We start from the raw sequence: 19,763 nt of genomic DNA on the forward strand, positions 1-19,763 counted from the left end.
AGCTAAAAAATGATGCAAACAGTCAAGATGTAGTCTCACTGCAAAGGCCACTGTAAGTTCTCTTCATTTCTGGAGGCTCATAACACACTTCTGTATGCACATAGGGCTGTTTCAAGGCTGTAATGTTGGTTGTGCAGGACTCTAGTTCCATTGGCTAGTGTGCCCTCCATTATCATACATCCTTAACTTCCTTTGTTTAAGGTTTGACTGGCACTCTTTGAATAACAGCATCCCATTGCACCTTGTTCCGTAGCAGCATCTGACTGGCACACGACTGCTTTTCTCTGCTTATCTCAATGAACCAGCTCCCAGTATTTGCATAACAGTAGTGCATGGAAAAGCATATAAATTAGCATTTTCTTTTGCCTATTTTTTGAAAATTCAACAAAAAATTACATTAAACCCAACTACTGTAACACAGCCCTTTCAATAAAAAAAGAGCCCATTTGATGTTATCTATGACAAAATCTAGTCTTATATCATGATATCAGTATAATATTGTTATATTGTCCAGCCCTGTTTCCCACTGTGTCACCTCACCTTGGTCTTGTTGCGAGTGCTGGACATCCTGCTCTTGAGGAAGCTGAAGGTTCGGCTGACTTTGTACTTCTCCGACTCAACCTTGGATGGGATTATGTATTTATCCCACTCCTCATCCTCGATCCTGTTTCATTGTGAACATTACAGTCAGCAGCCATCACAACTCTTACCAACATTGTGGCCTGTGGAAGACTGCAGCATTCAAGACCAACATGCACACTCTTTGTAAAACTAATCATTACTTTAGTGATTTTAATATAAGAGTTGAATAATTAGGTACATTATTATTGTCATGCTGGAATGAAAGAATGTCCAGACAGTCTTCCAGGACCCCTGGTCTACAGACTATTACTCTTAACAACATGCTTGGCATGCTTAGAAGTCACTGTGGACTCTTCAAGATGCTATTTATAGTATGACCTTGGCAAAATGCAATTAATAATGTGTCAACTATTTACAGCGACTTATGCCAGTAACATTACACATTCTAGGTGAAAGGTGACAATGACAAACGTAAAGAAGAGAAACATGCAACATCACATCAAACATATTATGTGACCTGACTTAAAAAGTGTTAATATGATCTTCTGAGAATTCACATATGAGCAAATACAGCTGCAAAGAAACCATATGGTTAATGGATGAGTCGGGGAAATGGTTTTACGGCGGGGTTAGAATGAGTTAAGCCACACATGCATGGCTGTGAGGCCGTTTTGATGAAAACATACTCTTTGAGGAACTCTGTGAGGGTGAGGTGTTGGAGCGATGCGCTGCTCTCCTCCTCTGCTGACTGGGCCCGCTTACGGAAACCCAAAACCCTGCATGGATATAACACACCTCAGACCAGGTTGTTGTGTTTCTGCTCATCAGGAGACTCAAAATGTTAATATTTTGTGTGGTATCTAAGATTAGAGACTAGAAAAAAATTCTGGGCCTTCCATGTAAAAGTACAATGACTACATGTGGATAGTCACATGGAAATTTGTGTTACATGCTAATTTAGTACAACATATAATGTAGTCGCCAATGCTTAAGGCAAAGTCAACATCCACAGTTTGTTAAAATTAAGTGGAAACTGGTATTATGTAGAACATTAATGGTAAAGGAGTCCAATATGGCTGGTGTTGTAAATATTGCAGAATTAATATGATCCACTCTAATGCAATAATCCAGTGATGTTATATGATAATCTAATAGCCTAATATGATCTGCTGAAATGTTTCCCCTGTTAGCGATGCATGGTTATTATCAAACAAAATGTATTAGTGCATGAAACATTTATGAGGCGGTGATATGGGATAAACTGTAAAATGAATATGGATTGTGGGATTTATGAAATGAAAACAATATAAGCAAATGTTGCCACATGTTAGGATTGTAAAGCAAATATTATTTAAGGAAATCTACACAGTAAAACCTGACAAGTTGTTCGTATTTAAAAGACCTAGGAAACCAACAGCCTTGAAAAAGGTGATAAATACAACTTTAGTCTGAAGTTATGTTTGCCTTACTTAATATTTTATTGAATTTACTTAATTTTGTTAAGTTGTTGCAACTTAAAACTGACAAGCAACATTAACTTGCTCTTATTTTGTTTCTTGTTTGCAACCAAAGTATACCAAGTTAGTCTGATTTAACTTGATCACAACAAAGAGGACTTTGCATGTGGTGGAGTTAGGAAATCTACAAGATCTGTTCTGCTAACTTGTTAAAGATAAGACAAATGGAATTAAATAGCTGCAAACTACAGATTACAGTTTGCCCAATCTTGAAGGTTTTTCTATAAGACTTTCAAGTGGATTTGCTTGGACTGTATAATTTTATGAGCTTCCACATACACTGGCCTTTTCTTGAGGTCCTTGAGAATGGCATTTGCTAAAGTGAAAAATCCTGCAAAGCTATCATTCTTTGTTGTGCTTATTTCATTTATGTACAGCAATCAATTTCCAAAATTTTACTGAATAAATGGAACAATTCAGTTGAACTAACTTGGTTTACTTATGTTGCTAATACTTAGAAAGAACAAGATAATTTGACATGTCATTTTTAACAACTTCACAAAACTAAGTAAATACAACTTAATTATCAGTGAACTTAGGAGTAAAATATAAAGTAAACATAACTTTAGGCTAATAGTTATTATCATTATTATTATTATTATTTTGGGTGTTTTTGCCTTTATTGATGGGACAACTAAAGATTGGCAGGAAAGGTGAAAGAGAGAAGAGGGATGACATGCAGCAAATGGCCGCAGGGCAGAATTGAACCCAGGCCACTGCAAACATCTTATATGGGGAAACACACTCTACCAGGTGAGCTGGAGGTCACCCCAAGGCTATACTTATATTTACTTACCTTTTTTAAGGCAATTGGTTTCCTAAATTGTGTGTTTCAGAAGTCTGGAGTCCAGAAAAGTTGTGAGTTTTGCTGTTTACTCAGGGTTATTTTGTAGTTGCAATCGGAGTGTATTCTGGCCTCTGCCTTACAACAGGAAGTATGTCACATCCTGCACACTCAGACCCCAACCACAGGTTTAATACTGAGATACACATGAAAACACACACAGTGCAAATGTGTAGCCGCATTTTGGCCAATCTCTAACCACTGGTCAACACTGGTGCCTAAAAAGAGAGGAACATTTGGGCGGATTGCTCCTAAGCTCATGAAATGACACACTGGTTTTACCTCTTTTCTCTGGTAGTCTCAGTCAGGCTGAATGCTCTCTGCTCTGTAAAGTAGAATAACAAAAACAAAAAAATGAGTAAGCCAGAAATGCATGTCAATAAAAATGAAGTCATTACTGCAGATTCTAAGCAAATCAGCCAAGGACTTCAAATACCATCAACCCCAATCAGAATTGAGTTAGAAGCAAACAAAGAGAAACTCTGAAACAGACTGGATCCAGCAAACCCCTACAGAGAAAGACCAAACACAGTACAAGAGTTTTGTCCCTAAAAAACAGATGACACCAAGGATGGAAAAATCAAAACCAAGAGGGAAACATAATATGTACCAGAATGGAAGCAGAACAGAACCCTCAGGGCAGAAACAAATCCTCCTTAAGATGATCTATAAGAGTTATATAAGAGTGTTTTTCTAAGGCCTCAGCAAATTAAAAATGGTCAGTATTAAAGATTGAGACCTCTACCTGTCAATCATCATTTAAATGAGTTTGGATGACTTGTGTTCTTCTTGACACTGAGCTTTGGAGAAAGTCTGCTCTTCATCTTTTAGCAATTTAGACTAATAATAAATATGTTTTTCTCTGAGACAGCGGTTTGTGCATTGCTCAATGTCAGTGCCACAAAAACAAAATCCCACCACAGATGAAGGGCTGCACAATTTGGGGCCGCAATAAGACACATCATTGTTTTGCAAAACTTTGTGAAATCAAAATATCAGTGTAAACCAATTTACAGCAAAATGTGTGGCAAAGTTATTTGATTTCTCCCTAAAAGAAGGCTAATTCAATCATTTTACTTCAGTTTTTCCACCTTGTATTCTTTTATATTATACTGGGTCACAAAAAGTTCATATGCCTTTTTACAGTACATCTGTAGATAATCACCAGTTTATCCCACGGTTCACCAGAAAGAGCAGAAGGACAGTGAAATGTTCACCAGCAGAGTCTAAGTTGCTGTTTGAAGCCGTTCTTGTACTTACTAACTTGGTTGAGACGAGAGAGGGATTTAGAGAGAGATAAAGCTTGAAGTAGAGAACGACCGCTGCTGCTGAATGCACCATCTACATAGGACAAAGCATGGTCTTACTGCTGTGCGCTCACATTTGCTCATAAACACACGAGTAGAGGTGGTGCTGTATCAAAGCAGAGCTGACACTAAACACACATGTACTTTATAGAGGTTTAGTTGATTTCTGACACATTTAGAATGATGAATTCCTAACCCTAACCCTAACCATGGCCCCCAAACCCTAACCCTACTACAGTTTTTTTCAACATTTTAAATGTTGACATGTCTACACCAAAAAATTCTTCAAAATGCTATACTATTGCTATACTACTACTATACTCCCCGTTAGACATGTGGCTCATGTGTACATTCAGCTGACTCCTGGGAACAGAGAGGTCACAGGGCAAAGGGGTCAAAGTTCACTCACCTTCTGCCAGGTCAGTAATGGTGGCGTCTCGGTTTAGCAGTGGCCGTGACGGCTTCGCCTTGGGGGAGGAGTAGGAGTAGGACCGAAGGCGAACCTCGGCTTCTTCTGGGTTCTGGGCGAGGAAGCAGATCAGAGGGAACAGATCAGCCAGAGCAGTAAGCAAAGGTTCACAGGTTCAGTTCAATTTTGTGAACAGGAAACTCAATATATCTGACTTTTCAATCACATTATTGAGGTGTTGACAGTCTGGGCTTATTGACTGATTATGGCAGGACAGGCTGTGTCTTTTGGAGTTCATGACTTTGCATTTACTATATGTATGAGGTTTTAGTGTTTTATTGTGTATTTATTGAATAAATGAAAATCCTTAAATGTCTTGTCTAGAGGGCAATATAATAGAGTCATGCGATAACTATAAATAAAGGTTTTGCAGGTGTTCTCTCAGGCAACATGGTATTTCAAACATAGGGAGAAAAACATTGTTGTACATTAAATACATGTTTAAATCTGTAGTTGGTAACATTTATAAAAATGACTTTTATCATACTTGCTGAAATTGTCACTATATTAACAAAGTAGTACATGATGTAAAAAAAGAAAAAATTATGTTCCTCTGTCTTCTCATAGTGTTTTAAATGGCACTTGCAAGAATCTGCCATACTTGAATGAAAATACCCAATCAGGGAAGACAAATCTCTAAGACAGCTGTCAGTCATGTCAATTACAGCTTGTGAACTGTGGTCAAACTAGGCAGTGCTGATCAAATATGAACCAAAATTCTGTTGCTGCACTGCCTATTTCTTTGTTCAAATAATTTAAGAAACACATTTTAGAATAATGTATAGCTGTAAAATTTGACTTTGTGACCAAGACTGTGGATGGTGCTTGATTTTCAGCCAAACTGTTTCCAACATGGCGGCCAGGTCACAAACTCTCATTTTACAGCGTAACACTACACTAAAATATGCTTCTGAAAATGTCTGAGGTGAGAAATAGTCAATCCAGAAACAGAATCTTAGTTTATATTTGATCAGCGCTGCCTAGTTTGATCACAGTTCACAATCAGTGATTGGCAACTACGTTAGAGGTTTCTCTGATCTGATTAGCTGTTTTCATTCGGTCGCTGTGGATTCTAGCAAATGCAGAGGAATGTGATTTCACAGACTATTTGTCTCATGTAATACTGCATGAATGTAGTCACAGTTTTAGCAAATATGACATAAGTTATTTCATAAAAGTTACCAACTACAGCTTTAATTAGGGTGTACCTTAGTGGATGTGTTTGTGGTGTCAGAGTGTGTCCGGTTAAAGTCTGGTGACGTGTCGAAAGAGTCCCTCTCCTCTCCTGAGCTGGAGCGCAGGAAGGACTGCTTCTTTACAGACGAGCAGGGGTAGGACTGTCCCAGTATGTCCTCTTCTCCACTGTCACACTCCAGACTAGGACTGTTTATACATACACACACACACACACACACACACACACACACACACACACACACACACACACACACACACACACACACAGATGCAAATCTGTAAAATTCAGTGCACTTCTCATGCTACTTCAGTCTACATGATTATATTAACCTGGGAACATACTGACCCTAAAAACTCAAGGCATCAGACATTACAGTCATAGACAAAAAACATTGTGTTCAGATCCATAATGACCTCCACCATTTTTCACAGATAAGTGCAGATAATTTTGATCTTAAAATCACCACAGAGAGTCAACATGCTGTTATTTATAATCAGGTTTTTAACTGTGCAGCATTTTGCAGCTTCACAGCTAACATAGAAGATTCTGCAGCACTGAGGAAACTGGAAGGAATGCTCATCAGCTTCAACACACAAACAACTCAATTGTGTCCAGGCTTCCTGTCGCTTTCCGCACCTTCAGTGACTACAATCACTGCACAAAATGTCGAGAAATGCTTTTGCTGAAATTCCAAACAGATGATACCTTGTCTTGGAACGGGTTAGTCACAGGAAGATCCCAACAAATTTCTGAATTGGTGCAGTAATTTTGTTTTTCCAAAGTATCGAGAAATGAAGCTAGCCCTGAAGCAGCATGTTTATTCCCTCACTGTACCATAAAAAAACTGTTGTGATGCAGTCATGTTAAAAGTTTTGCAACTGAATATAACAGTTTGCACACCAAGTTCGTCAATAATTAACAGCAATAGCTTCCTACCTCAGGCCCCGACTCGTCTCAGTCAGGCTGCATCCTCTGCGGTTCAAAGCAGGAGAAAGACATGGCTGCATCTGACGCCTCTGAGCTCCCTCGAACAATCGGAAGGCTGAAGCCAAGGGAGAGGAAGGAAAAGATGGGGAGGAAGCAAAGGGAGAGGGGGGAGAGATGCGTGGGAATGGCTCCTTGTGATTCTCCAGGCTGGGGCTTTGGAGCCCCCTCTCCCCACTGTGGGGTGAGGATGGGTGCCGGTTCTGGGAGCAGTTCCCTGAGGCAGGGGGAGTCCTTGAGCAGGAGTCCCAGCATGGGCTGCCAAGGTGGGGCACGGGGCTCACCTCCTCCTCCCCTGGAGAGCGGTATTTAATGTCAGCGTCATCCACCTGGAACATACAAGTGAGAGAGTGAAGTAGCCATTCCACAAGCTTTGTAGCTTCTGTAATGGAACATTTTACATTATATGAGCCAAATTGGTTTTTTGACTTAATACTATAAACAATACAACTGATTCACAAAGTAAATTTTCACACAGAAACAAACACTAATTTCCGGCCCACTAACCTGATCCACCAGCATGGCGTTGGCGTACACTCTGTCTTTGCCGTGTATCATCGCTGACAGTCTGGCAGCCGCAGCCAGAGTTGGGGACAGGGCCTGGCTCTCCCGTACGGACCGGCTCTTCTCTACAGAGAGGAAGGGAGCCGCAAAAAGAGAGAGAGAGGGGGGATTTTTCAATATTACATTTGGTTTCCACAGCAACACCAAATAACTCACAAACACAGGAAGTGACATAGACATCCTGGGCAGTTGCATGTCATTGTTCAGCACCAAGAGTCCCTTATGAGTGTGCGTGTCTGTCTGAATGGCTCTTTGCACACACATGTGAATGGGAGTGCACAGAATTGTGAGTGGGCATCTGTAGGCATGTTTCTTCCCCACCCTGCCTTCGATTGAGCAGACGAGTGGAAATAACTGCCGGTGAGCACACAGTAGCATTCAGACGAACCCTTTCAACACAGTAGAGTTACTGTGAGCAGCAGCCTGGTTTTTGCTGTTAAACAGGGAAAACACTCCTGCTCTCCAAACACACACAGCCCCCTCTGGGATGTTGCTCTGCTCAAAACATGGCTTCTCCACAACACAGCTTCTTGGAAAGTTTTCCAGGTTAGAAAACAAGCTACAGGTACGCACAAACACAAAGAGACTGAATGTTACACACCACATCAGGCACTACAACAAACCTTTGATGAGACATTTATGCAACACAGTTAAATATTATTTAAGCTTATCTGTAATGTGTAGGGTTGCAACTAAGTATTATTTCCATTATTGATTTATCTGCCCATTATTTTTTAAATTAATAAATATATCTTATTAATAAAATTTCAGAAAATCCAAATAAATTGACCTGTGTAATTTTACAGTGCCCAAGGTGATATCTTCACCTTGTTTTATTTGACAAAAAGTAAAACATCAAAAGCTATTCAGTTTATTATCATATGACAAAATAAAGCATAAAATCCTCACATTTGAGAAGCCTGAAACCAACAATATTTGGCTTTTCTGCATAAAAAAATGTCTAAATCAATTATACAATTGTCAAAATAGTTGCCAATTTTTTTCTCTTCTATCGACAAATTGATCAATCAATTTATCATTGCAGCTCTTGTGATACGACATGACTACAAAATAAACAGTGAAATAATTAGTGGAAGAGAGATTAAAAAAATAAAAGATAGGTTTACACTAAAACAAAATAGAATTTCAACACAACATGTCAATTCAAAATATGAATTAAAAAATGAGGTATGATCAAAACAGCTACTAAATGGACCCATGAGACGAGTTTAGTGAACTGCTGTTTTTAGGGTTAAGAATGAAGAAACTCAAAGGCTCAAACTCAAACTTGTGTAAAGTTCCAGATGCTCCGGTAGTTTCCACTTTCTGTTAGAGTACATAACATTGTTTGAGTTTTCTGTTGAAGTTTGTTCAGTCTCAACACCACACTCACTGTGTGGCCTGCGTGTTACATCTGAAACCTGTATAGATATTTGTGAAAGGCTGATTTTAAATGTTGCCAGAATCAATAAAACGTGAACCTGCAATCTGCTCTAATTACTTTTTTGGTCCTGATTTGTTACTCCTACTAGTCGACCATCACCAGAGAATTGTTTGTTTCTGTTTCATTAGTGTGTAATTTCTCGCTTTGTGATTGCTGAACATTCACTCTAGAAAGAGCCAGTCTAGACAGAAGACCTTGGGTTTTGAATCTGGGGAACTGACACCAACTTAAAATAGCTTCACATTGATCTTGCATTAAGTTACACAAAAGACGTTGGTGAGAAAAGTGCTATAGCTGCATCATAGGAGTCGTGTTTGCAGGTCTCAGTTCTTTCGTCTCCAGCTGCTCACAGGATAAAGCGTGTCATATCCAACTCGATTTGTCTATAGGATCTTAAATTGCAGAGCCCAGAGATATTTCAACAATTATTTTGGGAAGTTAGAAGAAGTCCACAATCACAGTACCAGAGCTTGGGGGAGCTGACCTGAGCCTTTATTAAATTCAAAACCCATGATGGGTAATGTTTCTTTAATCTATGCTGGTGCTACAGAAGGGAACAAACCGCCTCTTATAATAAAAGGAGGGGCAAACTCACAAGCCTTTAAGAAAATGGTCAAACGGAGGCTGCTAGATAACATCTCTGAATAATGTAAAGGTCATTTTTCACATTGAAACTGTGTTTCTTAAAAAAACATGCATATGTGTATTGTTGTTGTTATTTTAATGGCATGTATATCTGTGGGTGCTGTGTTGGGATGTGGTACATTGTTGTTGAGCGTTTTCCGCTTCATCTCTTGAATAGCTGTCTCAAGCTTGTTGTGTAGTGAAAGATCTGATGGAATGTAAGGGACCATGATTGAAATAAGTACCGGACTTTACAGTGTTATCCCTGAAAATGTCACATTCGCCTGTAGTTTGTACTGCTTTATTAGAAGTCATGTCAAGTAAACTAAACTAAGATAGATAAGATAAAACAGAACTTTTTAAATCCCTAAGGAAATTCTTGTGCCAGATTGCTCCAAAAATAAAGTAGCAAAAAGAATACAACAACAGACCACCAAATGAGTGAAACTAAAATACAAAGTGTCTAATTATAATGGTTAAAAGTAAAAAGTAATATTGCACGTGGAATTTTAAATTGTACGTAAACATAAGTAAAGCACTATTGCACATGGTAAGTAATAGACTTCAGTTCCTTCCTGCAGAAGGGGGAGGAGTTGTACATAAGCATCTAAAGGTTTTAAGCTGTCAAACTCTGTCAAATATACTTGGTCAGTTAAGAACAGGACTGAAAAAATCATATCACCAAATTACAAGGAACGTCTTCCCCAACTACTCATTAATCTACCCCCTCAGTGTTCCAGTGGGACTTTCAAAAGCACACCGAAAAAGACTGTGGTTCAGTTCAGCAGCTCACAGGTACCCCTTTAAACCAGACTAGCTGTGGTTCTCGAACTGGTCCTGTTTAGGAATTTGATACCCTGATACTACTTACAGAACAAGCCCCTTTTTCGACCAGTTTTGATCAGAACCACTATAAGAAAGGATGTGTCCTCCAAGGTGGGCATTGCAAAATGTACAACAGAAGTAGACAGTAGCAGCAAGATGGCAGATTGCAAAGATTTTCTGCAAACTTTTGTTCTGTTACTACAGATATTATTTTTTACCCCAAAACAAGCCCTGACCAACTATTAAGAGCACTTTTTTCCTCAATAATTTCTCACTGAACATCTCTCCATCCTTTCTTTCCAATCTGTAGAATATGACACTGATGTCATCATAGTTTGCATTTAAGGATTAGGAAAACCTGCTACTTTTTGGTTCCAGTTGGGAGCAGGTTCCTAATTAATTTGTTTTGGGTCAAAATGTACTGTTTAAAATTAGGTGCAGTAAGTGAAACTGAACCACATCCCCGTTGGTGGAAAATAGTTAAGGTATGACAACAGTATGAATGTGAAGTGCAGCAATGAAAAGCAGATTTTATAATCTGCAAAGCACTTTGTGGAAAAAAAAGAACTTCCAACCACATTAACAACTGGTACTGACCGTGCAGTACTCATCACACTAATCAGAAAAGGCAGCCTCATTAGCTCTGTTATATTATTATGCTCCTAATGACAGTCTCACCTTACGCTGGCCAAGCCATGCCTGAAACAGTGCCAGCGGTGCAAAAAACATGTCTCTGGCACTTCACTTTCCACCTAAACTCATCAAGCAGATATTAAACTGAGACAAATCCGTAGTTTATCCATAGTTTCCAAGCTGCCAGCACCGCAGAAGGAGCAGAAAAGTCCGGCATTTGTAGCAGAGGGTAAATCAGACTGACAGTTGGCTGCGCTTCCTGTAGGCGGTGAGTCCAATAAATCTGAGAGGCAACAGGGAGTCAAGCAGACATTGATGAGGACACCAGATGAGTCCTGCTCCATCCACAACAAATGTAAAGATATGGACTCGAGTTGAGCCACTGCAGGACATACAGAGCCCACTCCACATCAATCCTAAAGTTATCAAGTATATCTCAAACTGCATCATATCACACAAAACCTAAATGTCCTGTGAGTTACCACAACATAAAAGTAGCAGAAAACGGCCAAATAATAACATAACAACCTGTTCTTCCGCTGCTAAAAAAAATTGTAGATCCTTTTAGTTCCACATGAAAACATTATACTGTATATAAAATTGAATCTAGACACATAACACCTCCACAATGTCATGTTAGACCTTCTGCTGTGTATTGTAGGATTAGTTTTACTCCCACATCAAATCCAGAGACGAGGTCAGACTCTGGATGTGTGTCAAACCGCTGTTTGAAAGCAGATACCGTTTCATATGAGCCCACTTAAGGAACTTGACAGACAGGTCTAATAGTTAAGGTTCTGGGCCAGGTCCAAAGCCACAGCTGGCTGCCACAGGTCCGATCATTCACACACCTCTGACCCATAAACACCGCCTCAGTGAACATTACTGTCAGGCACTGCGATCTGTGTTTAACATTAGTTAACCTGGGGAATAACAGAGGACCAGGGAGTTCATATTTCTCACAAGTTAGAGCCGCCTAAAATCAATCTTTCTGCCGGAGAGGCCGTCTTTATCGCTGAGACGGAGATTACTGTCCGCAGGTTGCCTTTTCTGAGAAAGTTTTAAGGCAGAGCAGTGAGTGGGGCTGTTTCTATAGAATTTCCCTCACAGAAGGTGTATTTGGAGTGATGTGATATTCAGAGCATGTCCCTGAGCGAGAGCCAACCCTTTACAGTAGCAGTGCCTGGAGCAGCAGCAGCAGAGAGAAAAAGAGAACTTGAGCTTTACAGAGACCCAGACAAAGACAGCAGTCAGTGCCAGGTTTCCAGACCAGGCCAGTTAAACACAGAGAGTGACCCTTCAACCCATGCACACCCCTGGGAGAGAGAGATCTAGGAAGGCAGGATGGAGAGGGGGGAGGTAGGGCTGTCACAAGGGCTCTTTTTTAAGGTTTACTCTCTTTGGAGGCTGCTGGTGTGCTGAAAGCTCAAAAACAAAATGTTCAAGATGAATGGAGAATCATGATCATTAATTGCGTAAACACTAGGCTTGCTTATTATAAGTGTCAAGAGCTTATTTGTGTATGACATCCCTTCTTTTATGATTTAGGTCACTTTTTAAGCACCACACCATACACTTGTCAATTTGGAGAGAGCTTTGGAGAAATAAGGAGCAGGGTAAAATAACAAGCCAAGTTTAAAAGAATCAAAACAAAGAGTGTTATTACCTTATAAGAGGGAAGAGCTAATTATTTGACTTCAGTGTTCATGGAGGGCCGTTTAAATCATTAAAACAATTGTCCACCAAAATCCACAAACCCACTCTGAGTTATGACACCTGCGGTCAAACATCTCCGTCCAAGCATCACATTGTGCGTTTGCCGCTGTGTTTACATTTCAGTGCGTCACCCGGCTCAAGAGATCCAGGAAGAGGTAAACTCGAAGCACATGGCCATCAGTCCTCAGAGTGGAGAAATAAACTTGCGGCTCTGCACACCTGAAATCACATTTCTTTGCAGGTGCATTGTAATACCAGAGCTGTTTCACTTCATATTCTGACTTCTGAAATCCACTTGGAGAATATACGGTCTGTTAAAAAGTTTTTATAGTGCCGCTGTTTCTGCTCTTTAGCTCCACTGCACAGGCAGGCAGTGTGTATAAAACTTGCTGATGTCAATCACGATTAAGAAGCAATAACATGGATAATCTTGCAGAGGTTTATGGTGAAAGATGAGGAAAAGCCCACTGGAGCTGAGCCATGACACAGAAATGGCAGTAACTTGATCTCTCTCTGTCTCTCTTCCCAACAAGCACACACAGTGACTTGCACATAAGCAATGAACTGTTTAATCATTCTGGTTTAATTTTGTACTATTTTAAGCATTCCCTTCAGCTCTCCCATGACTAATGATGAAGCAACAAGCTTGTGTACCAAGTTTAAGCACCAGGATCAACTTGATTTTGGTTTACTTTCTCATGAACTGATAATAAACTGTGGCAAACACTGAACTTTAACTCACTTCAGTGACACAACAGTGATTATGATTATCAACTGCAGGTGCCTAAGCATATGTACGAAACCCATGCTCTTGCATGTATGCAATGGGGGGGGGCAGATGCACACGTTTTCACTATTAAAGGCGAGATGTCCCCTACATCTCACCAGAAATTTACACCTATGGGAATATGAATGCGTATATTAACATTAGGCCTCTCTCTTGGACCCCATAGTCACCTGAGGCCACGACTCATCAGCTGGGTTCATTCATGCACACAATAGTGCAGACTGGGGATGTCGAAAGCACTCAATCAGCTTCAAGTGGACATCTGACATTCCCCAACATACTGTCAGATATCAGGTTACATCACTGGCAAACATGCAGTTATCTCAGTCAACTGACTTGGTGCTGCAGAGGAGGCCTGTGAATAAGAATGTGTAATGGGAACAGTCTAATTTTAACTGTATTGTTCCACGGTGGAGAGTGCCAGGAGGCCAGTTTGTGGTTAAATATTCCATTTGCCATCTGTAACAGCTTTAAGAAAAGACATGCAACTAAAGAAGGGGGAAACTGAAAAGCCTGTGTGTGTATGAGTTTGAAGCGTTTATTTCTGACATTAAACCACATGCATCTGATGTCTGTCAAAAACTGCAGTAAATCAGTTACGCTTTGTCAACTCTATTGCTTTTTTCCAAGAATATTTGATTATCTGTGAAAAGAATACTGTCAACTTTAATGGCTACTCATACAACCAAGAAAGAACAGTCAGTGTGACAGGATGTAAAGCATTGCTTCTAAAGATTAATACATTATTTCCACATCTATTAATTACAGTACCAATCAGTGTCACCTTTTTTGCCTGTCTTCTTGCGCATCCTCATCTTGGGAAACGAAGGCCAGGAGTAGTTGAAAGGAGAGTCCGAGTCAGAGTCCATGATTTGCTATCGTCAAGAAAATCTTCATCCAAACATCTGGAGGTGTTTTACAAATAAATGAACAGCGCCTCAGTTTACATCCATTTCCCAGTAGCTGAACAGACTGTGGACGAGCTGCAGCGTTCACTCTCCTTTTTCCAGAGCTCCGCTGTAGACACTCTGACACTTCAGGAGTGAGCCAGCATGTTCCCCTCTGTCTCCCCCAGCCACCCCTCCCCCTAAAATCCTCGCCTTCCCACTCGAATACTCTGCAACAACTGTCCGACAGAGCTGGGACCCGACCTTGTCTTCTCCCTCTTGCCCTTTTCTCAAGTTTTCTCTCTATCAATCACTTTTTCCTCTCTTTTTGACTGCTCTTCTGAGGGTCTCTAAAGTCTGTCTCTGTCTCCCTCAGTCACTCATCTACCACACACAGTAGAGGGGGAGAGGGAGAGGGATCAACACATGCTGACAGGAGCAGGGGGAGGAGTATATTGACTGCCGGAAAGAGTGAGAGAAACAGACAGAGACAAAGTCAAACATAGGAGTGACTTCAGAACCTACAGCGAAGACAAACATGAGGGCAGACAGCTTAGCGGAGGTGAGTCTCAGACACAGGAGAAATCATTAACCCTGTGAGTTCACGATTGCCTCAGAGACATACCAGGCTGCAGATCTGTAAGCCATGCTCCCAAAATATGTCTGATGCCACGTCTGAAGAGAGAGCTTCTCAATCACGCCAGTCTCGCTTTTCCTTTCTCTATATTTTAGCATGTCAAAGCCAAGCTGAGGGGGAAAGGGGTTCGGAGTGTGTGTGTGTGGGGGGGAGCAGTCTGCCAGGTCAGCAGCCTCACCATGGAGACAGCAGTGAGAGCCGCTGCTGTTTTCTTCTTCCATGCAGTTTTTTTCTTGCCCCTTTCCCTCCTCTTGCCAACTTGCACGAGTACATTGCTCCAATTGCAGCAGCAAGGATAAAAGTAAGTTTGGCTCAAGGTGGTAAAAGTGACAGAAAGGGATGGTGAAGGGGGTTTAAGAGACAAACTAGACAATGGCACTGTGGAGAGACTCCTAACATGGGTTTATAAATGCACATAAATGAAGGAATGTGATAAAAAAAAGAGAGAAAAGAGGGGATGAGAAGGGTTTTGTAGTCAGAATATATACAGAGGAGGGAAACAGAGGTACACTGAAACTATAGAAAGAAGTCTCTGTGTGTGTGTGTGTGTGTGTGTGTGTGTGTGTGTGTGTGTGTGTGTGTGGGGAGGGGTGTTGGCACTATACTAGTGAACATTAATGCTGCCTTTGTGGGGTCTGTGTGAGGTTTAAGCCTTTTTTTCCGCTCTCCAATTAGATCTCTCAGCCGGGGTCGGAGACTCTAGTTAGCGTTTCTGGCGTTGCACTCATCGTCTGTTGTCACGCTGCCAAGCTATCCATATCATAAATCCCTTTCTCTCGCTCACACTCTTTTCTGCCATTATGCACACATACACACACCACACTCATCCACTCTCCTCTCCCTGGGGATCTCAACAAGCTGCTGGAGAACTGCATTCAGCAAAGCCCTGGCAACCCCCATTCAGCAACAAACACCCCCTTTTTTTCACTTCCCCATACCCCCTTGCCCCCTTCAGAGAGCTCTTCCCCAATGCATTCTCTCTCTCAAACACAGAAGTGCACACACACTGACAACACACACACATCGACCTCCTTCCTTTCTTCAGCTGTGGAGAGCAGAGCTGCTCGGGATGAAGTGGCATTTGCTGTTTGTTCACTAAACTCACATTAAAATGCTGACCTGGGAGGATGGGACTTGGGGGCATGGGTGCATGAGTCCGTCTGTTCATGTGTGTGTGTGCAGGTATTTGGGGGAAAGTGTGTGTTTTGGGTGGGGTATTTGAATTTTGGGAGCATTAGGAGGGCAGAAATGGGGGGAAAGAGGAGGGAGGTGGAAGGACGGAAGACAGAGAGAGAACAGAGAGAAACTTGTCTTTTTTTTCTTAATGGCCTAATGTGTAGGATTTAGGGGATTATATATATTAGAATTTAACAAGCATATTTTCTTTAGTGTATAATCATCTAAAAATAAGAATTGTTGTGTTTTTGTTACCTTAGAATGAGCCATTTATATCTAAATAGGGAATGGGTCGTTGTCCACTGAAATCGTCATGTTGCACCAACATGTTTCCACCGTAGTCCAGAGTGGATAACCAAACACTGACTATAGATAGGGCCATTTGTGTTTTTGCATCGGCACCTGTAGTTAACAGCTGCTCTGTAACAAGAGTGTTGGAAAAACTTCATTTATTTTTTTTTTTTAAACACATAACTGGTACTTTATTCAGTGTTTTTACAGATTTAAATCAATGGGTCTGTTTGTTTTAAAGAGTAAGAGCCCTCTGTAGAAAATACGGCTTTGGATCTTAAGTAGAAAAAAACTGGAAGTCTCCATCATGCCAAACAGCAACGGTAAAACACTGATTTATAAAGTGAAACTTCTTTATTTGGTGTTTTTACCATTTTAAATCAGCAGGTCTGTTTTTTGGAGAGGAGACCTCTGCAGATACTCCTGGTAAAAACATCCTGAATGTCTCGGTCTTAACTAATCAGAGAAAAAGGGTGATCACACATTAGCAGGTGCTGGGCTAGCGGCCTGTCTGTGATGTGCCAAACATCATCAGAGAAAAATGGATTTATAACATGAAACTGCTTTATTCAGCGTTTTTCACTAGTTTACATTTTCTGGTTCATTTGTTTTTGGGAGAAGAGAAAATTCTTCTCCAGGTAAAAATCTCCTAAACAATGTACGCTGCAAGAATCTTAACTAGGAAAAGTTTTAGCTGTTTGCAATCCACACTGCTAGATGCTACTAAATCTCTATAAATCTTACTCTCTGTTCCTTTCAATGTTATTTACTTTGCACACATCTTTTGGCACTTTTTATCTTTAATCCTGTGCTGGGCACTTTTTAACCATTTTAGCTATTTTATATTGTTTTAGGGACTGATTGTTTTTAAAGTTGTTTTAAATGGCTGTGAGGATGTTTTTTTGTTTATTGTTGTTATTTATTTTTATATTCTCACCTGAGGTATCTGAGAAATGCTCTTTCATTCTGCTCTGCATGTAAATGTATAGAAAAATGACAATAAAGCTGAACTGAATTGAACTGAATATTGGACTGGCTTGGTGTCCAAATGGTTACAGTGAATGTCATTTAACTGAAACATCCCATGTTCAGTTCTGGCTTTGGGGCCATTATTGAATGCCATTCCTCCCTCTTTCGCTCCCCCAATTATACACTGCACTTATACTGTACATCTTGTACAACCTGCTGTGGTTATTCTGTATTGAATAACAGTCATGCCAGTGAAGTTACAGTCATTTGTATTGGAGAGAGGAAAGCGTTGACATCAAGAAGACAGGGGGAACATGACAGCTACGCTCAAAATTCCTCATCTCTTGCTGAAGCTCTGGCTACAGAAGTTCTGTCTGTCTATTCAATGACGCATTAGCTCAATGATAAAAACAGACTGGAATCGCACTATATGCTTCACTCCTTTGTTAAAAAAATAAAAACCTGTCTGTCAGTCGTTATGCCCGACGGCTTAGGAATGTCTAATGAGGAATAGAAATTCCTCAAGGGTCAAATAAGCATTGTAGTCCGGGAAGAATAACACGCATAAAACCTGAGTCACTTTCAGTCTGAGCTATTTTTTTACTTTGAACACGGCATTGAGGGGAAACTGAGGAGAAAACAGGATTCAAGTGACCAGCGTTATTCGTCTGAACCACAAACAGCGTTTGAAGGGACCAATCGAGGTCACAGGCATGTGGTCATCAAAGACCAGAAAATGTGAAAATCCTCAGCCAACATACACACACACACACACACACACACACACACACACACACACACACACACACACACACACACACACACACACACACACACACACACAGACACACACACGAGTGCAAAATAGCTAAACCATATAGCATGGAAAACAACACCAGCCACAGGAAGTTCAGATTGCAGATGTCCAGTGCCAAGTGTTATAAAGCCTGAAGCCTCAGCTTGTAACCACAGCATTCTTACACTGAAGCATCAGTCTGCTCTGCAGCAATACAAGCCAATTATTAACCCACAGGATGTTCCCACTCTCAAATCTGTCCGTTCCCGTCAGATCAGAGTAAAGCCACCTTTGGCCACATCGTTAGGATTCATTTCTGTCCCCCTGTCACAGCTGGCAGGACTAGGATGACTCAATATTGTTCTCTACGAGTCACATTAACAAGATTCCTCCTCAGTGCCCTAATCACTCTAAACACAGAGTGACAAGACTCAAAAAACTCCAGAGAAGGGGGGGCGCAAGAGAGGCCAGGGGGCTGAAATGTGATCCTATAGTCCATGGGGAAGGTAGACAGCCATAGTCCAGAGGATTAAAGTATAGTTCCAAGCTCTGTTCAGGAAAGGAAACGTTTCCTGCAGTTGGAGTCACTTAATGATTAGAGGCTACTTGGATAACTTCCTATGAATATAACACCACCTAAAACAACAACGATCACTTTCAGTCTGCTCAAAACATGATCTGCAGCTGAGGCACCACAAACTCTAAAATCAATGCCATATCTAAAAACAGGCTTCTGAGAAAGTAACCTTGCTCAGACAGGAAGTTTAAAAAGATTTTAAAAATAAAATCTTTTACCAGAGTCGTACTGTGATGGGTCGTCCTCCTCGTCCTCTTCGTTCAGGCAAAACATCAGCGGCTCCTCATAGTCCTGCAGAAGCAGAGAACCTTTCACCAAATAGCACACACATTTCAACAGCAAGACTGTCTCATCAGGCTACGAGCTAACCACAAAAACTAGAGTCCAACTAAGTACAAAAACACAAGTGTTTGGCGAGTGCATAGGTGTGTGACAGACAAAGATCAATTAGCTAACCATCTGTAACACATAAAACAGGTCCTATTGGATGACCAGAGTCATGTGCACATGCCACACCTCTCAAAACATGACATACACACTTGACTGCTCACAAAGTTGCCATTCAGTGGTGTGTGCAAGGTGCCAACTCCAACACCTCAACAATAAGAGTGAAACAATGTGGAGCATTGAGGTGCAGTCAGTAACGCTGGCTGATGCAGATGTTCATAGACATTGAATGGAGCTTTGGGAGTTTCAGAATGTGAAAGTAGATAGCTGGGATTTTTTAAGTAGCACCTGTTTTTGGCACAAAATTAGTCTGGAATGTTTTGGAAAGACAGGTTAGGATTAATGTTCATAGCTGACTAACCTCCTCAGAACAAGCTCTTCAAAGGAACACTTCACCCTCCAAATGACCATTTGTATATCAGTTACTCATTTCATGTAATGTTGATTTGTGAAGAAAATTCTTGATAAACTCAATTCTTTAGGTGACTG

At 40.8% G+C, this 19,763-nt stretch overlaps 1 protein-coding gene across 7 annotated transcripts in view; it reads right to left on the reverse strand.

Annotated features, from left to right (window-relative positions):
• The window catches only part of LOC121944147 (rho guanine nucleotide exchange factor 28-like), a 45,921-nt gene that overhangs the window by 12,243 nt on the left and 13,915 nt on the right, over positions 1-19,763 (reverse strand). For 3 of the 7 annotated variants that reach the window (XM_042487843.2, XM_042487840.2, XM_042487839.2), the window contains exons 10-18: positions 19,046-19,118; positions 7,409-7,530; positions 6,854-7,230; positions 5,928-6,102; positions 4,660-4,771; positions 4,204-4,284; positions 3,226-3,268; positions 1,269-1,358; positions 541-664 (exon numbers count right to left, since the gene is read on the reverse strand). In XM_042487843.2, coding sequence (XP_042343777.1) covers positions 541-664; positions 1,269-1,358; positions 3,226-3,268; positions 4,204-4,284; positions 4,660-4,771; positions 5,928-6,102; positions 6,854-7,230; positions 7,409-7,530; positions 19,046-19,118 — 1,197 coding nt within the window. Of the gene's footprint in view, positions 1-540; positions 665-1,268; positions 1,359-3,225; positions 3,269-4,203; positions 4,285-4,659; positions 4,772-5,927; positions 6,103-6,853; positions 7,231-7,408; positions 7,531-14,278; positions 14,546-19,045; positions 19,119-19,763 lie in introns of those variants that run through there. The other 4 variants (XM_042487847.2, XM_042487844.2, XM_042487845.2 and 1 more) reach the window with 4 other exon arrangements.

The sequence above is a fragment of the Plectropomus leopardus genome, chromosome 4 (assembly GCF_026936395.1).
Source record: "Plectropomus leopardus strain MGB_pleo_1.0 chromosome 4, ASM2693639v1, whole genome shotgun sequence".
Taxonomy (NCBI): Eukaryota; Metazoa; Chordata; class Actinopteri; order Perciformes; family Serranidae; genus Plectropomus; species Plectropomus leopardus.